The sequence below is a fragment of the Myotis lucifugus genome, unplaced genomic scaffold, assembly GCF_000147115.1.
Source record: "Myotis lucifugus unplaced genomic scaffold, Myoluc2.0 scaffold_177, whole genome shotgun sequence".
In the NCBI taxonomy this organism is placed as follows: domain Eukaryota; kingdom Metazoa; phylum Chordata; class Mammalia; order Chiroptera; family Vespertilionidae; genus Myotis; species Myotis lucifugus.
Window position 1 is genome coordinate 1,648,466 of NW_005871225.1, and position 20,465 is coordinate 1,668,930.

At 42.6% G+C, this 20,465-nt stretch overlaps 2 protein-coding genes across 3 annotated transcripts in view; one reads left to right on the forward strand and one right to left on the reverse strand.

Moving 5' to 3' along the window:
• The window catches only part of DIS3 (DIS3 homolog, exosome endoribonuclease and 3'-5' exoribonuclease), a 33,515-nt gene extending 22,886 nt beyond the window's left edge, over positions 1 to 10,629 (reverse strand). Inside the window, exons 1-4 of one of the 2 annotated variants that reach the window (XM_006096364.3) lie at positions 10,270 to 10,629; positions 9,951 to 10,018; positions 6,294 to 6,487; positions 5,579 to 5,652 (exon numbers count right to left, since the gene is read on the reverse strand). In XM_006096364.3, the coding sequence (XP_006096426.1) occupies positions 5,579 to 5,652; positions 6,294 to 6,487; positions 9,951 to 10,018; positions 10,270 to 10,497 (564 nt within the window). In that variant the 5' untranslated portion in view covers positions 10,498 to 10,629. Of the gene's footprint in view, positions 1 to 5,578; positions 5,653 to 6,293; positions 6,488 to 9,269; positions 9,428 to 9,950; positions 10,019 to 10,269 lie in introns of both variants that reach the window. The other variant, XM_006096363.3, reaches the window with a different exon arrangement.
• Positions 10,630 to 10,818: 189 nt separating this feature from the next.
• The window catches only part of PIBF1 (progesterone immunomodulatory binding factor 1), a 209,059-nt gene continuing 199,412 nt past the window's right edge, over positions 10,819 to 20,465 (forward strand). Inside the window, exons 1-3 of the mRNA XM_006096365.3 lie at positions 10,819 to 11,021; positions 12,069 to 12,361; positions 15,884 to 15,984. Coding sequence (XP_006096427.1) covers positions 12,110 to 12,361; positions 15,884 to 15,984 — 353 coding nt within the window. The 5' untranslated portion in view covers positions 10,819 to 11,021; positions 12,069 to 12,109. The remainder of the gene's footprint in view (positions 11,022 to 12,068; positions 12,362 to 15,883; positions 15,985 to 20,465) is intronic.

The window sequence follows — 20,465 nt, forward strand, 5'->3', positions numbered from 1 at the left end:
TTCAGCTGGCGGGTGACTGAGCTCCCACGCTCCATTTTTCATTTTCTTTTTCTATTCTGGCCAGCTTAGCTCGGAGGCCTCGCTGCTGAAAGCAGGTCTCTGGCCTTTACATCTGTATTTGATACAATGTTGCCATCTGGCTGGCTGAAGCCCGGCTGACTAAAGCTGGTTTCTGGGGTTTGGTTTAGCTTCTATATTTGCAACATAGTTGCTTAGAGTGGCAGCTGAGAGGCCGCCAAGTCAGGCGGGAAACGTTGGAGTTCTCCATCACTAGAGCAAGTAAGCCTCCCTGTCCGCTTCAGTGCATGGCTGCCAGCCGCCATCTTGGCTGACAGTTAATTTGCATAAGGATATGCTGATTAGCCAATGGGAAGGGTAGCGGTCGTACGCTAATTCCCATGTTTCTCTTTTATTAGTGTAGACTAGAGGCCCAGTGCACAAAATTTGTGCACTCGGTGGGGGGGCGGGGGGTGCGTCCCTCAGCCCGGCCTGCGCCCATTTGCAGTCCAGGACCCCTTGGGGGATGTCCACCTGTTGACTTAGGCCCACTCCCCGGGGGGTCAGGCTTAAGCTTGCAGTCAAACATCCTTCTGGTAGCCAGGGAGCCCTTGGGGGATGTCCGACTAAAGGCTTAGGCCCCCAAGGGATCGGGCCTAAACCGTTAGTTAGACATTCTTAGTGCTGCCACGGAGGTGGGAGAGGCTCCTGCCACCACCTCCGCACTGGCCAGCCATGAGCCAGCTTCTGGCTGAGTGGCACTACTCCTTGGTCTGACCTAAACCCTAGAGATTAGTACTTCATTTTACAACTTTCTCTCGGTTTATAGGCAGCAGCAAACTCAGACCACACAGTCGGGTGTGCGAGAAATGTTGCTTTCTTTATTGTTTAGTAACAAACCTAACTTCAACTTCAGCCCCCATTCTGCCAAGTGAAAAAACAAAAACAAAATATTATTTAACTTAGGTTCCCCACCCGCTTCTCTGGAGTTGTACTTCCATGTCAGACAGTTTATATCTCAGGCAGAGGTGCCAAAGAACCGAGCAGGGTCAAGAACATCTGGACCTCAGTCTTCTGTCTGGACTGGCCCCCACCCAGTGCCCTTGACCCTCACCTCAGAGCTCAAGTCCATGCCGACCCCTGGTATATTCTCCTCATCTGGGCCTTGAGGCCTCTTGAGTCCAATTTGCTCTCTTCATCCCTCCCTGCCACCTTCCTCTCTCACACAAAGAGCTATTGGGCTTTCTGGGGTGAGGTCCTCTGACACTTCCTCAGCCCCATTGCATGGACATCATCTTGGTGCCTTGGTCACGGCCACAAAGCTGTGTGGCTGCTCTTAGACCCTCCGTCTCCTGCTGCCTTAGAGAGTGACTCAGTGGGAGGGGAGGGTCACAGTCCTTTTTACATGGCCGCCAACAAACACTCAGTGTTCCTTCCCTCTAGTTCTCCTTCTCCTCCTCACCCCAGTCCAGGCACGTCTATGTGCAGGGCAGGGGAGGGTGGGAGGCAGGGGTGTCTCTGACCCAGCACACAGGCTTCCAGATCCACTGCTCCCCCAGGAGGCCTTCCACGCTCTGGACCTCGACACCCAGAACCTGTCCCCTCTCAGCTGCAGGTCTTTGCCCACAGTGGTCAAGTCTTAGAGCAGTGGTTCTCAACCTTGGGTACACATTAGAATCACCTGGGAATCTTTTTAAAATCCTGATTTCTGCACCTCATCCTTTGTTACTAATGTTGTGGCTCTACCCCATAACAAAGAAACAGAATTTCCAGACGATGAGGCCCAGAAATCAGGATTTTAAAAAGATTCCCAGGTGATTCTAATGTGCAGCCAAGGTTGAAAACCACTGGTTTAGAGGCTTGAAGTCAAGAAGTGCCTCTTTGTTCTCTGCTTTCTGGAGGCGGTCAGCGTGAAACATTCCTGCCTGGACTGGGGAGGGGTCTCTGGGTGTTAAGAATACGAGGAGGGGGAGCACAGACTCCTCCTAGAGCTCCAAGATGGGAAAGGCAGCACCCCCTCACCTCTAACCCCAGGACATTTCTTTAGAAGCAGAAGCCTCATCCTGTGCAGGGGCCTGTGCTGGCTGACTCAGTTTCTCAGAGACAACGAATTTGATGAACGTCTTTTCCCCACTGCAGTAGCTGCTTCATTTGTTCGTTCTCGCATTTTTCATTAGCTGCTAAATCGCCCCTGTGGCTACAAACCTGTTGTGCCTGACTCAGCCAGTGGGGAGCTATGGGAGCTGTGCAGGGACAGGGGAAGGGGAAGGGGGCCCGGCCTGCAGAGAGGGTCAGTGGTGCCTGCCCGGCTGTCTCAGAGGATGTGGCTTAGGTTAGGTCCTGTCCTTTGGCGACTTTAGGAGGGGAGGCCGTGTCCTCCGCTCCCCACTTTGACTCGGGCGGAAGTTCTCCTTGCTCTCTGGCCTCATAACTCAGTGGATCATAGTGGGATGCGGCAGGCAGGCGGCTTCTGCGACTGCAGACTGCACACGGGCACCAGCCCGAGGTTTCTGCGGCTTCTGTTGCTGCCTGACTTTCCGATGGCGATCACCGGCTGGGGGGTGGGGAAAGGCGGCCTTTGCCCACCCCCTAGTTCTTGCCTGCCACCTGGGTTGCCGCCTGGGTTGCCGATCACCATTCTTCAGTCCTTCCCCTTTCGCCTCCCATCATTGGGCGTATGCAAATTAGCCGCCATCTTTGTTGGCCGGATAACCTCCATCTTAGTTGGCAGTTAATTTGCATATCGCCCTGATTAGCCAATGGGAAGGGTAGCGGTCGTATGCTAATTACCATCTTTCTCTTTTATTAGATAGGAGGATTACTTTGCCCTATCTACAGTTCTAACTTCATTACTAATTTTCTCCCTTGCTCACTCCATCCCATTTTCTCTTTCTTAACCTTACCTACTTATTCTAATCTTTAAACTTGCTGTTTCCTCTGCTTGAAATGCTCTTCACCTAGTTAACACCATAGCATCCTCCTTTACATAACTGAGCTAAAATGACCGCCTCAAAGCAAACTTGCTTAGTTAACACTCTTCACATCTCAGCTTAGATATTATTTTTATTGAGAGGCCCTGACATCCCAAATCTGGTGCCCTTGTTAAGTACAGCCCATTCTACTATACTGCTTGTTTTGAAAACACAAATTGTTCCAATGTGACTGATATATTAGAAAATACTAGGTGAATGAACAAAACTGTACCAGGTGAACCAAGCTGCATAGGAATCCACAAAACACACACATACCTCCCCCAAACATCTTCACAATGACCTCAGATCACCATATGTTCTGAGCCCCACCATCTTCGTCTGCTGTTAACAACTTCCTGTCTGAATTTAGATAATCCTCTTTCCACCACTTCCTGAATTTTTTGAGTATGTGCTCTAACCACATTTTCCCATAAGCTCTGTGGTTTTTATTACATGACTAGAGGTCTGGTGCAGGAAATTCATGCACTCGCTTTGGGGGGCGTCCCTCAGCCTGGCCTGTGTCCTCTCACAGTCCAGGAGCCCTTGGGGGATGTCTGACTGACAGCTTAGGCTCACTCCCTAAGCTGGCAGTCGGACATCCTTAGCGCTGCCACGGAGGCACGAGAGGCTCCAGCCACTGCCGCTGTGCTAACCAGCTGTGAGCCTGGCTTCTGGCTGAGCAGCGCTCCCCCTGTGGGAGCCCACTGACCACCGGGGGGCAGCTCCTGCACTGAGCATCTGCCCCCTGGTGGTCAGTGCGCATCACAGCGACCGGTCTTTCTGCCATTTGGTTGATTTGCATATTAGCCTTTTATTATATAGGATGTTGCATAGCACAGTGAATTTGAGGAACACACATATTATATTACAACAAAACTCCCTATAATTTCACCATACCCAACATTTAGTACCATAATACTTAATCAAATACTATGTATTACCAATGTTAGATTACTTGTTTCTTCTCCTAGATCAGTGCTATTCAAAACAACTTTGTGATGAAGGGAATATTCTTTTTGTGATGTCCAAAATGGAAGCCACTATGCACAAGTGGCTCTTGAGAATTTGAAGTGGATAATGCAACTGAGAAAATGAATTTTTAAGTTGAATTAAATTTAAACAGCTACATGCAACTAAGGGCTACATATTAGACAGGGCAATTCTAAATCTGTACTCCAAAAATCAAGCCCAGCTTTTATTTTCTCACATTTCGTTTTCTAAAGTAGCTGGTTGAAGGCAAACAGAAATGGGAAAAATATTGTAAAGACTGGATATATGTATAATGTTCTATTAAAATATATTTCTATAACAACAATAGCTACCATTTATACACTTGCTCTGTGCTAGGCACTGAGATAAGAATTTTAATACTACCATTATTCTCTCATTCAATCCTCATAACATTATCAAGTGACTATTGCTAAACACACTTTACATGTAAGGAAATGAGGGCTCACAAAGTTTAATGATTTCCATAGCATGCCCTCTCACATCTGCTATTACAGTGACTCCTCTGCCTCTAATCTTGCCCCTGATACAGTGAATCATTTTACATATCAATATTAGAGTGTTCTTTCAAATAAATAACATTTCTGATCATTCTCCTCCATCCCTCCCAGGCACACTCTTATATACCCTTAATTTCTTTTAGCCATCCAGTATAAGGTAGGGAGCCCAGAATCCTATATGCTATCATTCTATATAATAAAACCCTAATAAGCAAACTGACCAAATAGCAGAAAGACTGGCGGAATGACTGGTTGCTATGACGCTCTCTGACCACCCAGGGGCAGATGCTCAACGCAGGAGGCTGCAGGCCCCGACCAGCGTCGTCGATGGAGGGCAGGGCTGGCGAGTGGACGGTGCCAGGCCGCCAGCCAAGGCAGGTGCCAGTGGGGGCCCCTGATCGCCCTGCCGGTCACTCTGAATAGGGAGGTGACCGGTGGTGGTGGCTGTGGGCAGGCCGGTGAGCAGGAGGTGTCAGACCAGCTAAGGCAGATGCCAGCGGACTTCCCTGCCCCCGATCACCCTGGCAGTCACCCCACAGATAGGCCATGATTGCCGGCCAGGCCTAGGGACCCTAGCCGTGCACGAATTTCGTGCATCAGGCCTCTAGTCTCTTCATAGCAGCCCTTTAGGGAGATCTTTGTAAGGCAATATAAAAATTACTGACCTACAGGGTTCTCATTATCAGACCCTTGCCCTTCCTAGTCTATCTCTTATGACTGCCTTCTCTCCTCCTTTGGGATTACCACTACAGTATGCTCTATCTTCAGTACCTGCCACTTCTTTGTCAAATAGCTACTCCTATTCACAAACCAGCCATAGATTCTTTTATTTAATCATCAAACAGTGCTACCAAGTGCCAGGCTCTACTCAGGTTGCTGAGGATATATTGGCAAGCAATGCTATTTTAGAGTGTCATGTCTTTTAGAAATGGTATTTTCATTAAGACTATTACAGACCCTCTGACTGTCTATAACCCAACTACTATTCCAATTCCCACCAACATTCCAATTTTTATATTTCATAAAATTATACTATATTTCAAAATGACTATTTTAATATTTTTACTTTTCAGAAACAAAATAAAACAAACTCAAACATACCCCTTCTTCAGACAAACAAGCAAGACGATCTATGAGTTCAGGGTTAGCAGTTAGGCTCTTTACATATTCTTCACCTGAAAAATAAGTTTTATAGTTCTTGATAAATTCAACTGTTTTTTGCTTATTTGTTTTTTCTTAGATATGGAGGAACATCAATCATCTTTTTTGGGGGGTGAGAGGGAAGTCCATATCTGTTGATGTGAACATGCCCACATCAGTGAGTGTATATAGTGGGTCAAGCCTATCTATGAGCTTTTATTGCTAAGCCAATTCCAAACAGTGATGGGGAAATTAGCCCCTCGGCACCACAACACACTGAGCTTAGAAATGCAGAGAAATTTAAAAATGCAAAAATAGCCCTAACCGGTTTGGCTCAGTGGATAGAGCATCGGCCTTCGGACTGAAGGGTCCCAGGTTCAATTCCGGTCAAGGGCATGTGCCTTGGTTGCGGGCACATCCCCAGTGGGGGGTGTGCAGGAGGCAGCTGATCGATGTTTCTCTCTCATCGATGTTTCTGACTCTCTATCCCTCTCCCTTCCTCTCTGTAAAAAAATAAAAAAAATATATTTTTTTTAAAAAAATGCAAAAATATCACATGAGGTACTAAAAGACTATAAAAATATAATACAGCCAAGTGAATTTCTAACCATGGGCCTGATGATAACTTTTATATACATTTGAAACATGAATTAACAGTTTCTACATTTAGACTTACAAGTGAAAGCTGGTATTCCTTCTTCTATGGCTTTCTCTTTGTTTTTCCTGTCATTTGTTATTAAGATGACTTGCAGTTCATTCTCTGCTGACATTTTCTTCAAATGTTCATTGTACCATTTTGCTGCTACTCTAATGGCTCTATCATTCCTGTCATTAGCATTTTCTCCCTGTTTTTGTTCTATGTAAGTTTCTCTAAATGTAAAGGAAAGAAAAATTATTTTATAAAAGAAATGAAAATCAATAAAAATAAGCATATGTAAAAAATATTAGGATATAAATGCTTAATAAGCACTAAACTTAAAAGTCAAGGGTATATCTTTTTCTCTTGAATGTAATTCAGATTTATAACTCAGAGAGGAAATAAATAGGATCCTTATAGTTAAGTTTCTAAGACAACAATTTGCTTAGAAAAAGAAAATCATGTTATTAATGGAATGATTAAAAGGCTAATTTTATTTCACCAGAAGGAAAATCAAGATCAGAATTTATACTCAGGTTAGAACATCAAATAAGTAATGGTTTGTTGGAAAAAACTATAATAAAACTTTGCAGGTCTGATAGTGAGATTTCATTTGAACTGTAGGTTAATAGTAATTCCTAAAAGCTATAAAATAGTACAATTACATAATTTATTATCATATCATTCTATAAATATATAATGAATGTAAATTATCCATGATAAACACACTATTAATGCCAGAGGCTATCTAGAGAATAAAAGACCAGATACAGATATGACTCCATATTTTCTTTCTAAGACTATTTACTCTGAACTCCCAAATATGTCAGCATACTCATCATTTACTTGAATCTATTTTACAAGCCAAATTTAAGTACAATATCAAAACTCAGTACAGTAACTTCTAGTGCTTAAAAATAATAGATTCAATTTAAAAATTTTAGACTTATTTATAATAGTTTTTAGAATTATTTTATTCACCATTTACACCTCCTAATGCTTTGAGTGTAACAATCAAAGACACTGTCCTAAATTCTTGAATTGGTTTTAGCATGACTTGAGGAAAAGAATCTTAGATGATATTTACCTAAGTGTCCTAAGATCTAAGATTTTTCCTGTTAACCCCAGTATTGCTAAACTCTATTCACTGCATTTAAGTTAAGAAAATAACCCCTCTGCCGAAGCCGGTTTGGCTCAGTGGATAGAGCGTTGGCCTGCAGACTGAAGGGTCCCAGGTTCGATTCCGGTCAGGGGCGTGTGCCTTGGTTGCTGGCATATCCCCAGTGGGAGGTGTGCAGGAGGCAGCTGATCGATGTTTCTCTCTCATCGATGTTTCTGACTCTCTATCTCTCTCCCTTCCTCTCTGTGAAAAATCAATAAAATATATTTAAAAAAAAAAAAAAAGAAAGAAAATAACCTCTGATTAGGGATCTGATCTGATGACCATGCTCCACAGAAACTTGGTCTTTCTCCACTGAAAAACAAGTAACATTTCTACTTCTAGATTTCAAGCTAGGACTAAGATGGCTACAAGTGTTTTACTGATGTTCTTTTTAAAGAAAGTTTGGCTTTTTAAAATATGGGTTTTTTTAATTGATTTCAGAGAGAGGATGGGAGAGGGAGAAAGGGACAGAAACATCAATAATGAAAAAGATCATTGATCAGCTGCCTCCTGCACGCCCCCTATTGGGGATAGGGCCTGCAACCTGGACTTGTGCAACCTGGACTTGTGCCCTGACAGGGAACTGAATGATGACCTCCAGATTCATGAGTCTAAGCTCAACCACTGAACATTGGCTGGGCAGATGTTCTTTACAAGAACAATTTTTTTTTTTAAGCTTGGGATATAAGAATAAAGAAAAAAATTGAGAAACTAACTTTTTAATTTGCATATTCCAATGGGATTTCATTACCAAATCTACCAGCTAATCCAGTGGTCTAAATGGGGGTGATTTTGCCCCCTGTGAACGTTTGACAATGTCTGGAAACATTTGGGTTGTTACAACTCTGTGGATGAGGGGGAAGGTTGCTACTGGCTTCTAATGGGTAGAGGCCAGGGATGCTGCTAAACATCCTATAACACAGGAAGACAGCCCACCCACAGCAAAGAATTATCCAGTTCAAAATGCCAGCCGTGCCAAGGTTCAGAAGCCCTAATCTAATCTAATAAAAGCATACTAAAATGCATCACAGGTTTATGTAACATACATGGTGACATCTATTTTCGAAGATCACATGTTATGTTCAAACACAGGTCATGAATTCGAAACATAACAAAGAATTCTATACTTGAATCATATCTTCTTCAATGTGATCAGTTATAAGGTATTAGTTTAACTTGTAAAAGCCCATGAAGAATAAAGCTGCTTTATATTTAAAACCTCCTTCACAAACTTACACTTTTTTAACCTATGCTGTCTATTCATATAACATGGTATTCCAGGAACCTAGGCAAATTTTATCTGCCATCATTCTATTGCTGGACTCATACTAAAATCAATTCAAAATGAAAACATTTTAGAAATAAAAGTACCTACTATAGCAGTGATGGCGAACCTTTTGAGCTTGGCGTGTCAGCATTTTGAAAAACCCTAATTTAATTCTGGTGCTGTGTCACATATAGAAATTTTTTGATATTTGCAATCATAGTAAAACAAAAACTTATATTTTTGATATTTATTTTATATATTTAAATGCCATTTAACAAAGAAAAATCAACCAAAAAAGTGAGTTCGCGTGTCGCCTCTGACACGCGTGTCATAGGTTCGCCATCACTGGACTATAGCATAGGAGTAGGAGACCCTGGTTCTGGGTTTGATGCAATCAGTGCCTAGGGGACCTTAATTAGGTCTACTTAGCAATACCTTCTGTACAGCTGTGTGAGAACCAAATAAAATTCCTGTGGGTGTGAACCCTATCAGAGAGCTTCTGGCATCACACATGACTGACAGGAGCCCTCCTCCACATGTAGATAATTCTGTGGTTTTCTGATAATTATCATAATTTTCCTCCTACCTATGGTGCTCGTTGGTGAACGTATAGAAATGCTTCTCCTGGTTACTAGTCAAATCTCGGATTCTTTTATATACCGGGGCACTGCGATTTCTCACTTCTTGCAGAACTGTTTGTAGTACAATTACATTCCTGATGGCAGGGTCCTCAAGAACATCAATCTTAAAGAAAAGAAGCAGAACAAAGAAAAATTAATTTTCCTATGTTCATTCGTAAATTGTTTCTGTCTGTCGAACATAAAACTCCATGGGTGTAAAAAAAAACAGTAACGATAGCCTGGCCGGGTTGCTCAGTAGTTGGAGCCTCCAGGTACCCCAAAAGGTTGCGTTTCCGATTTCCGGTCAGGGAACATCCCTAAGGTTGCGGGTTCGATCCCGGTCATCCTGCTGGGCGCGTGTGCGAGGCAACCGATGGATGTTTCTCACATCAATGGTTCCCTCTTTCTCTCTCTCCCTTTCTTTCTCTAAAAATAAATGACACATATCCTCGGGTGAGGACTAACACACACACACACACACACACACACACACACTAAATGCACACTAAGGTATGGAGAGATCTTGCTATAGAAAACCCTTAGACATGTCAAGCACAGGTAAACAGACTAATTCTAAAACTTCGCAGAACTAAGTCCATTAATGAAGAAATACGTCGGCCCACATATTTTCGTTAGTAGGCACTTACAAGCTGCCTGGGGGTCGCAGGCTGGAGGCCACAGAAGCCAAGTCCCCGGCCTCTAGACAGTTACAAATCTAAGGCAGAAGAGACACCAGGAGTTAGAGAAATAACGTATCTAAAGTCCTTCTGATCCCAAGAACTCAAAAACACCACCTACAAGGACGAGAAGCTCGTCCTGGGGGTCAGGAGACATGCGTCCCCGTGGTCTGCCTCTCCCTGAGCGCGTGATGCTGCCCGAGACCGGCCTCCGCGGGCTCAGCTTCCCTGTCTGTCACACCCTTTTCCGGGGCCGGGCCGCGTGGACCAGGCTCGCGCGCCCACGCACCTGGTGCAGCAGCACGTTGGTGTCAGGCAGCAGGTAGTGAGGCTGCGGGCAGAGGCTGCTCGCGGGGTCCAGGGGCTGCGGCTCGAGGACCGGCCCCTCGTGCGCCCCGCCGCAGGCCGCGCACCCGGGCGCCCCGCAGCCGATGTCATCCCGCAAGTAGTGCTCGCGCACGATCTTCATCACGCCGCCCGCCCGGGTCTTCTTTAAGAAAGTCTTAGACTTCAGCATCTTGCCTCGCGGCGCGGAATCCCGACGGCTACCCTACCGCGCTCTTCCGGCGACCGGAGTCAGCTCGGAGCCCTGTCGCACGACTATCCTTTACCCGGAGGTTCGCGCCTTCCCGCTCCGAGACACTAGCGAACACTTCTCGCGGGAAAACGTCGAGATTGATGCTGGTTGGCTCTCCGGGGGTTGCGAGGATTGGGCAAAAGCGAGGATGGGCGGATCTCGGAGCCATTTCCGCCCACGATGTGGGCGTGGCCCGCCTCTGGACTCCAGCTCCCAGCATGCGTTGCTTCCGGCGCCTGGGCGGATCCCGGCCAAGTTCCGGCGGCGTGGGCGTTTGCAGACTGCCGCTTCCACGGTCCTCCTCTGGGCGCCCAAATGGTTGTCTTGGTTACGGGTCCCAACGGTCCCCCACCTGAAATTCACTTTTGAGGTGCTGCAACCTGAGCGGCTGATTGAAGACACCTTCAGCTCCCGGCAGTGGCGGCTGGTCCAGCCTTCGACGGGGAGTAATTGAAGCTTTCGAGGTAGCTCTCGGCTGTCCCATACCCGCGGGTGGACAAGGAATTCCCCCGATGCTGCCAAGTTTGGGTTTTCTTCGCCCTGCATGTGTGGGCAGTATCAGTCCCTGATCCTTTGAGACCCAGGTGGTGTTGCCTGTTTTGATTTCATCCAGTTCTTACCCTTTGCCCTTTAAAAAGGAGGGAAGCCGATTCAGCCAAAGTGCTTGCCATTTCCCCTCCATACACACATCCTTGGGTTTAGAAAAACTGTTACCAGCAATACCGTAAGCAATTCATTATATCGTGTGGTATTAAAATAGAGGAGTTGTTCAATTCTTCTGGAAGGGTAAGAAGTTCGATTTAGAATTCTTGAGTGCTTCTCTTCTACCCTCTTGTTTTCATCTGCTATCTGCAAGCCTCTGAAAAATGATTTTATGTCACTGCTTCCCCTTTTAAAAAATCTTCAGTGGTGCCTCATTGCCTGCAGAATAGATTTCTAACGCATTTGACATTCAAGGCCCTCCACAGCCTGGATTATTAAGGCTGTGTGTGTGTTCGGTGGGTGAGGGAGTCACTAACTACTCCGATTCACAAAGACTTGGCCCCAGCCTGACCCCTCTCTCTCCCGTTGTCTTTACACTTTCACCACCTCTCCACCAATCTTAGCACCTGCATGCTTTCCCCTTCTTCCTACTCCTCCCCAAATCCTCCAAGATTCTATCTTCTATCTTTGTATAACCTTCCCCTGATCAACTCGGAAGTGATCTCTCTAATATTGAACATGTGCTGCTTTTATTGGTAGCATTAGAGCTCTATCCTTTGTCTCATATATATGTCTTTGTCTCCAAGTATTCCTGCGCCCAGGAACTGGGTTTCTTATTCATCCAAGTGCCTGAGTTCATAATAGGATTTAATGAGTTTGATTTAATGTGTTCTATCTGAGCAATAATTTACTAATGTGTCCTAGATTTGGGGTCCTCAGATTGCCTTAGGGAATCCTCAGGGTCTCTGTAATATGCTTTCCACAGAGAATGTTTGAGTACATTTAACTTAATATTTTTTAACCTACAGAAAACTGAAATAGAATTGGAGAAGAAAACTGATCCACAATAATGTCTCGAAAAATTGCCAAGGCATCAAAAACAGTGAATGTCTCCAGCTCTCTGGAATCTGAAGATATTAGTTTAGAAACAACAGTTCCTACAGATGACATTTCCTCATCAGAAGAGCGAGATGGTAAAATCAAAATCACCAGGCAGCTAATTGAACGAAAAGAACTACTTCATAATATTCAGTTACTGAAAATAGAGCTATCCCAAAAAAATATGATGATTGACAATTTGAAAGTAGATTATCTTACAAAGGTAAGATCAGCTGTAAATTTTGTATTGTTTTCAAGCTGCAGGTAAATAAGAATTAAATTTTTATATATATGCCCAGAATTTGAAATTAAAAATTTATCATGTCAGGAAAGTAATTATATTTTCTTGCATAGCTTTCAAACACTGGTTTTAGAAGTGTGTGTGTGAATATTTCTGTGTATCAAAAAGTACTGAAAGAAGAGGTGACTTAAAGGTGGGCAGGGATGAATTGCTTCTGTAGACTCCATTTTTTAAATCTAGCATGTGTGAGATACGTTTTCTTACGTGTTTTTTTTCTAGCCAAGTTTTCTGCTTTACTGAGAACTAACCCTGATGTGACTAGTTTGATAGGGAAGAATCAAGATCATAATTATTATTGGATCTATATAGTTCTCTACTGTGGAGATTTGGTTTCTTTGGTATTTTTCTACTTGATAGTTACTATATTTGTCTTTTAATTTGATAGTTACTATATTATAGTAGCAAGTGTAAATTCAGTTACCATAGTCTTTAGCAAGTGGTGTTTGCCAAATAAGAAGGTATGTGCCCTTGACCGGGAATCAAACCTGGGACCCTTCAATCTGAGGGCTGACGTTCTAACCATTGAGTAAAACTGGCCAGGGCAGCAATGTCTACTTTAGATAGGAGTCACAAACCTTTTCTGTAAAGGGCCAGAAAGTATATGTATATATATATAATTGTTGTTGTTAATCCTCACTCGAGGATATTTTTCCATTGATTTTTAGAGAGAGTGAATGGGACAGGGAGAGACACAGAGAGAAACATCTATATGAGAAAAACACATTGTTTGATTGCCTCCCACACACCCCTTGACCAGGGCAGGGGATCAAACCTGCAACAAGACACATTCCCTTGACTGGAATTGAACCTGGGACCCTTCAGTCCGAGGGCCAACACTCTATCCACTGAGCCAAACGGGCTAAAGCCAGAAATTAAATATTTCATGCTTTGCATGCCACATATGGTCTAGCACATATTTTTCTTTGTTGTTTTTTTAAACAACACTTTACAAATTAAAAACCCATTCTTAGCTCAAGGGCTGAAACAGGACATGGACTGGATATGAGCCCATCACCATTGTTTAACCCTTGCTTTATTTTAGATTATGTAGTCAGAGAAGCCATTGGAAGATTTTAGGCAATTGGAGTTACATATCCTGATTTTGTATTCAAAATAGCACTGAATTGCCGAGACCGGTTTGGCTCAGTGGATGGAGCGTCGGTCTGTGGACTGAGGGGTCCCAGGTTCGATTCCGGTCAAGGGCATGTACCTGGGTTGCGGGCACATCCCCAGTGGGAGATGTGCAGGAGGCAGCTGATCGCTGTTTCTCTCTCATCGATGTTTCTGGCTCTCTATCTCTCTCTCTTCCTCTCTGTAAAAAATCAATAAAATATATTTAAAAAAAATAGCACTGAATTAATAAACTAAGGGCAGATAACATAGAAGCAAAAGATAGTAATTAGGCTGTTGCCTTATGTAAGACTCCTAAGTTTTTGGCTGCATCACCTGATGCCATTTACTGAGAAATCAAAGCCTGGGAGAACACAGATCTGGGAGGTAAAATATAAGTTCTGTTTTGAGCATGTTAAACTTTAGATTCCAGTTAGACTCATAATTGGAATTGTCAGTTAGAGTTTAGGAAAGAGTCCATGACTAGGAGTGTGTGTGTGCATGTATGTAATATGCATTAGTATATAGATGGCACTTAAAGTCATGGGGTTGGATGACATTTCCTAGGGAGAGCAAAGGGCCCCAAATGCAGCAAACTTGAGAAACTTGAAAGTGCACAGAGTTAGGAGGAAAACCAAAGAGGATTACCAAGGAAGCCAAAAGAAGATGGAGCAGTCAGCTCTCAAATCATGCTGTTGGGTACGATAAATATGTAGAAATAGTCATTGGACTGGGCATTATGGAGGTGATTCATAATTTTGACAAGAATAGTTTTACTGGAATAATATGAGACAAAAGCAGTGAGGGAGAACTTGCCATATCAAAGGTGGCTCATGTTTTTTTGCTTTGGAGATTAAGGAAATGCAAGAGGGATATAAGACTAGGTAAGGTTAATGACTAGTTTCATTTCGGTCAATTGAAGATGGGTAGTAATCAGATATCTATATCTATATATATAAATCTATATATGTAAAAGGCTAAGTGACCGACCGTCCATCCGTCCAACTGTCCAACTGACTGACTGGCTGGTACATATAACACACACTGGCAATTTGAAAATAAACGTTGACTTGCGCATGTGCGATACATATAATGCTCTCACTGGCGCCAATCACACGCGTGTGTTTCGATCTGTCATTGTTGATCGTGAATTTGGTTGTTTTTGTTGACATTCTGAAGCTGAAAGAAAGCGGCATCATCGACAGAATATGTCTGAAGACCAACTATTAAAACAGCTGTCCCCATCTGACACTGGCCTCCCATTTAAATTAATTCGAAGACAATTTCCCGTGATGCCAGCATTTGCGATGACTATTAATAAATCACAAGGACAAACTCTAGACAGAGTAGGAACATTCCTACCTGAACCCGTTTTCACACATGGTCAGTTATATGTTGCTTTCTCTCAAGTTCGAAGAGTGTGTGACCTTAAAGTTAAAGTTGTAAATACTTCATCACAAGAGAAATTAGTCAAGCACTCTGAAAGTGTTTTTACTCTTGATGTGGTATACAGGGAGATATTAGAATAAGTTTAATCAATTTATCAGTCATTGTTTTTATCAATGTTGTTTTTATATCATGGTTTTGTTTTTATATGTTTTTTATAGCATGTCTTTGTTATATCATGTTATTGTTTATTAATCAATTTACATATTATTTTCATATACATTTTACTAATTTTCTTTCTATTATAGAGAAAGGGTGAGTAGCGATATTAAAATATTTCTTATAATTAATGTCCTTTCAATGTGCACAAATCCGTGTACTGGGCTACTAGTATGAAAATAAAGTACAAATGAAGGGTCTGGCTTGGAAATAATTATCTGGATGAGACATCAACATAAAATTCCAGTTGTCAATAGGCTTCTATTCAGAGTAGGTTAAGGGGGAAAAATAGTCTTAATGACACCTGGCAAAAAAGAACATTTTATGGCAGCAGTTTTTAAAACCACAGTTTAAAAATAATTTGGATGAACAGACTACAGTTTGTGGACACAACTACTGCAAAAACACCCTCTATCTCAGTGGTTCTCAACCTTCCTAATGCCGCGACCCTTTAATACAGTTCCTCATGTTGTGGTGACCCCCAATTTCATTGATACAAATTGAACATAATTAAAGCATAGTGATTAATCACAAAAACAATATGTAATTATATATGTGTTTTCCGATGGTCTTAGGCGACCCCTGTGAAAGGGTCGTTCGACCCCCCTAAAGGGGTCGCGACCCACAGGTTGAGAACTGCTGCTCTATTTAAAAGTGTATTTCTTTTAAGTGCTTTTTAATAATAATTTGAAAGATTACCAAATAATTTACCTTTTCTTCTTTATTAAGATTGAAGAATTGGAGGAGAAACTTAATGATGCACTTCATCAGAAGCAGGTACTAACTTTGAGATTAGACAACCAATTGACATTTCAGCAGAAGGATGCCAGGTAAGTTTTTAAGATGCATCAATACCTACTTAGCAGTTAAAAGTAATGTCATTACCTGTTCATGCATGTGATTATAAGCTAAAATAGAGAAATTTTATTTTATTTTTTTTTTTTTTAAATATATTTTATTGATTTTTTACAGAGAAGAAGGGAGAGGGATAGAGAGCCAGAAACATCGATGAGAGAGATCGATCAGCTGCCTCCTGCACACCCCCCACTGGGGATGTGCCCGCAACCAAGGTACATGCCCTTAACCAGAATCGAACCTGGGACCCTTGAGTCCGCAGGCTGACGCTCTATCCACTGAGCCAAACCGGTTCGGCCAAAATAGAGAAATTTTAAATCAAGGTTGATAACAGTTTTACATACAGAACAACAAAAAAGTAGGTTATTTGATACAGTCCACAAAATAAAAAAAGTCAAAATTCAACATTTATTCAACAAACATTGCCAATGTAAGTGAAACATAAGTGACAATGAGAGCTATCTAAATTGATCGCCACTTAACCTGCTGTCTTGATTAACCTTTTTTCATTTTCTCTGCAAAACATACTGATTGATTTTCATGGCCCTTTGAACTCTTCTAGCATAAAGTGTCTCTTTTTGCCTGCATACTTTCTCCAGCTCAATTATCTGCTTACCAAGAATCCATTGTGTTTACTCACAAATATGCTTATGCCAGTTGTATTTATTATACTTATGTAACTTAATTACAATTATGTAAACAAATATGAGTACAAAAAAAAATGTTTCTTTTTTATAAAAACTATAATTAATTCTGTGGAAACATCCAATAAAAAGGAGTGACTAACAAAAAAATCTTCAAAGTAAGAGTAAACAAAACAGATTTAGAAATTGGGAGGCAAAAATTAAATCCATAAAAAGTATCCTCTCAATTTCTTCCCAAGTGTCTTTTAAGGTCTCTTGCCACTGTAAAGAAATTGAACTAGGAAATTATGAACAATGATTTACACACACACATACAAAAAACATACATCCATATTTTTAAAAATCTGGAATCTATGTAAAAAATTTGAAGGTGAATGTTTATTTCTATATTTTAATTAGAAGTAAATGTGTAAATTAGGTATTTTTTCCCTTTATAACATTTCACTCTTTAGCTGATATTTAAAAAAAGTTATCTGACTTAATTTATTAGCCACTATCATGTTATATCAGTGGCTCTCAAACTTTAGATGCATCAGAACCATCCGGAAGTCTTGTTCGGAAACATTGTTGGGTCCCATTGTCAGGTTCTGATTTGGATTGGCATCCAGCAAATTTCCAATTCTGCTAAGTTCCCAGGTGATGCTGTTGTGTCCACAAACTGTAGTCTGTTCAGGGTAATACTTTGAAACACTTTGAAAACCACTGCATTCAGTAATAGGGTTCCTATTCTAATTCTTTAGAAATTTATCAGATTGAATGATGCTGAGAGTCTTGATCACTGATGGGAGTAAAAAGTATATGGATTCTGAATACATTGAAGGTAAAGCTGATATAATGTCTTAATGGATTAGATGTAGGATTTAAGAGAAAATGCGGAGCCAAGGATTGTGCCAACATCTTTGGCCTGAATAAATGAAAGAATGGAGTGGCTATCAGTTTTGACAAAACAAAACAAAACACAGTGGAATAGGTTTGTGAGTGAAAAGCAGGAGTTCATTGTGGACATGTTAAGTTAGAATTATGTAATTAGAAACCCATTGGAATTGTATGAAAAGTCTGTTCTGGACAGAAAAATCTGGGAGTCATTAGTATATAGACTGTATTTTAGTCATGAGACTGGATTAATTCTCCAAGGGAAGACCAGATACTCCAGAATTAATACAAACCAAACAAGAAGACTGAAAAAACACCATCAGTAAAAGGAGAAAAATTAAGAAATTAGGGAAGACAGGCAAAGAAAGTGTATAAGAAAAGAGAGATTCGTTGTATTGTGTTATCATTAGGTTAGGGATGAAAAGAACTGAAAATTGACCATTAGCAATGTAGATGTCATTGGTAACATTGAAATTTCGGTGTGAATGAAGGAGGGAGTTGAAAACCTGACTGACATGGGTTTAATAAAAGCACTGGAGACTGCCTCTTGCAAAGTGCTTGCAAACCTGACACTAGTGGCAGCTAGTATCAGTTCATATCTTGGCCTCTCCCTGATACCTCCAAGCCCAGCACAGGCGGCATCTCTAGATCACTTTGTAGCTCATACCAAGTGGCCCAAGGCAGAGCAAAGGCAGAGGCTGATGTTGGTTTGCACCAGAGCGCTCCCACAAGGCTCTAGAACTAACACACCCGTGGCCAGCTTCAGATCTTATCATACAAGAACACCACCAAACTGCCAACACATGACACACACGAAGGGCAGACTTGGCAGGCACTAGAGTCCCGCCAAAGCAAATCATGCTCCATGGGGTCATCATCTGCACAACAGCTCCTCTGCTATAGTCACAGCCGGTCTTACAGCCAATCAGCCTGAAGATCAATCCCTCCCATTGATATGCCAGCAGCAATCAAGGCTCAAGTAGAATAGGAAGGAACATACAACCCACACAAGGGACACATCAGGAGCATCTGGCTCCCACAGGACATCTATTACATAAGGCCACTCTAACCAAGACAAGAGACATAGCAGCTCTGCCTAATACATTAAAAAAAAAGGGAGGCAGCCAGAATAAGGAAACAAAGACACATGTTACCGAATGAAAGAACAAGACAGAACTCCAGAAAAAGAACTAAACAAAATGGAGACAAGCAATCTACCATACGCAGAGTTCAAAACACTGGTTATAAGAATGCTCAATGAACTGAATGAGAACTTTAACAAAGAGATAAACAAAAAAGGAGATAGAAAACATAAAAAATATCAGGTCAGAAATGAAGAATACAGGAGAGGGAAACAACAGTAGATTAGCTGAAGCAAAGGATCAAATCAGCAATTTGGAAGATAAGGCAACAGAAAACACCCAATCAAAATAGCAGAAAGAAAAAAGAATCCAAAAAATTTAGGATAATTTAAGGGGCCTATGGAACAACATCAAGCATACCAACATTCACATCATAGGGGTATCAGAAAAAAGAGAGTGAACAAAGAATTGAAAACCTATTTGAAGAAATAATGATGGAAAGCTTCCCTAACCTGGTGAAGTAAATAGACATACAATTCTGGGAAGCACAGAGTCCCAACCATGGTGAACCCAAAGCGGCCCACACCAACACACATCATAACTAAAAGGTGTGGAGGACCAAGATGGCAGCGTAGGTAAACATGGATACTTGCTGCCTCCCACAGACACATCAAAATTACAACTAAATTACCGAAGAACCATCATTTAGAACCACCTAAAATCTGGCTGAATGGAAGTCCTACAACTAGAGAAGTAAAGAAGAAAGCACACTGAGACTGGTAGGAGGAGCAGAGGCACAGAGTAGGCTGGTCCAACGCCCACATGGGGCATGTTTTTAATCAGGAGGGATATCTAGGCTGCGGCAGCCTCCTGTGAGGAACAAGGGGTCCAAGCCCCACACCAGATTCCCAGCCCAGGTCCTAGTGCCGAGGAGAGAAGCCCCTGTAACTTCGGGCTGTAAAAACCAGCAGGGATTGTGGCTGAGTGACTCGGGGGCTGCTGGAGACCCAGGCAGTTTCTCTTAAAGGGCCAGTGCATGACTTACTGGAACTAGCTCCCGCTGAGCTCCAATGCTAGGGCAACGGCTTGAGGAGGATCCAGGGACATATGGGGAGGAACTGGATTGTCTGGCATTGGGGCAAGAACTCAGGGGCGGCTTTCTCCCAGACAGGGGTGCTCTCAGAAGTCATTATTCTTATGCTGAGACATACACAGTCACAGAGCTGATGGGTAGCCATAGCTGAGTTTCCATCAGCCTGGCTCACACTGTTGGCTCTGCCCTGGTGATCCTTGAGACCCTGCCCAATCCAATTTGCAGCCCCACCCGTTTGCAGCAGCTTTTCCATATGAATGGCCTGTCCTGGCTCAGGCTTCTTCATACTTTTCTAAAATCTCTCAAATAAACTGCAGCTGGCATCAGCATGCCCCATACCTATCAATAGGAGGCCCAAGTCAGCTTGGCCTTGCCTGGGCACTTCCAAGCCCAACACAACAGCCCATCTGCAAATCGCTCTGTAACTCTTGCACTGTGACCCCAGGCAGTGGCTGACTTTGCACCTCCCAGGGAGGCCCCAGAACCAGTGCAGTTTCGGACCAACACACTCAAGGGGCAGACTCAGTGAGCACCAAAGCCCCACTGAGTCCTGCTCCATAGAGGTGTCTTCTGCACAGCTGTTCTTCAACTGTAGACACATTTGGTCCCTCACAGCCAGTTGGGTAGATGGATGAAAAGGGGGAAGGGGATTAAGATGTGAAAATTCCCAGTTATAAAAATAGTCATGGGAATGTAAAGTACCACTTAGGGAATTTAGTGCCTCTCTCGCTCGCTCGCGCTCTCTCTCTCTCTCTCTCTCTCTC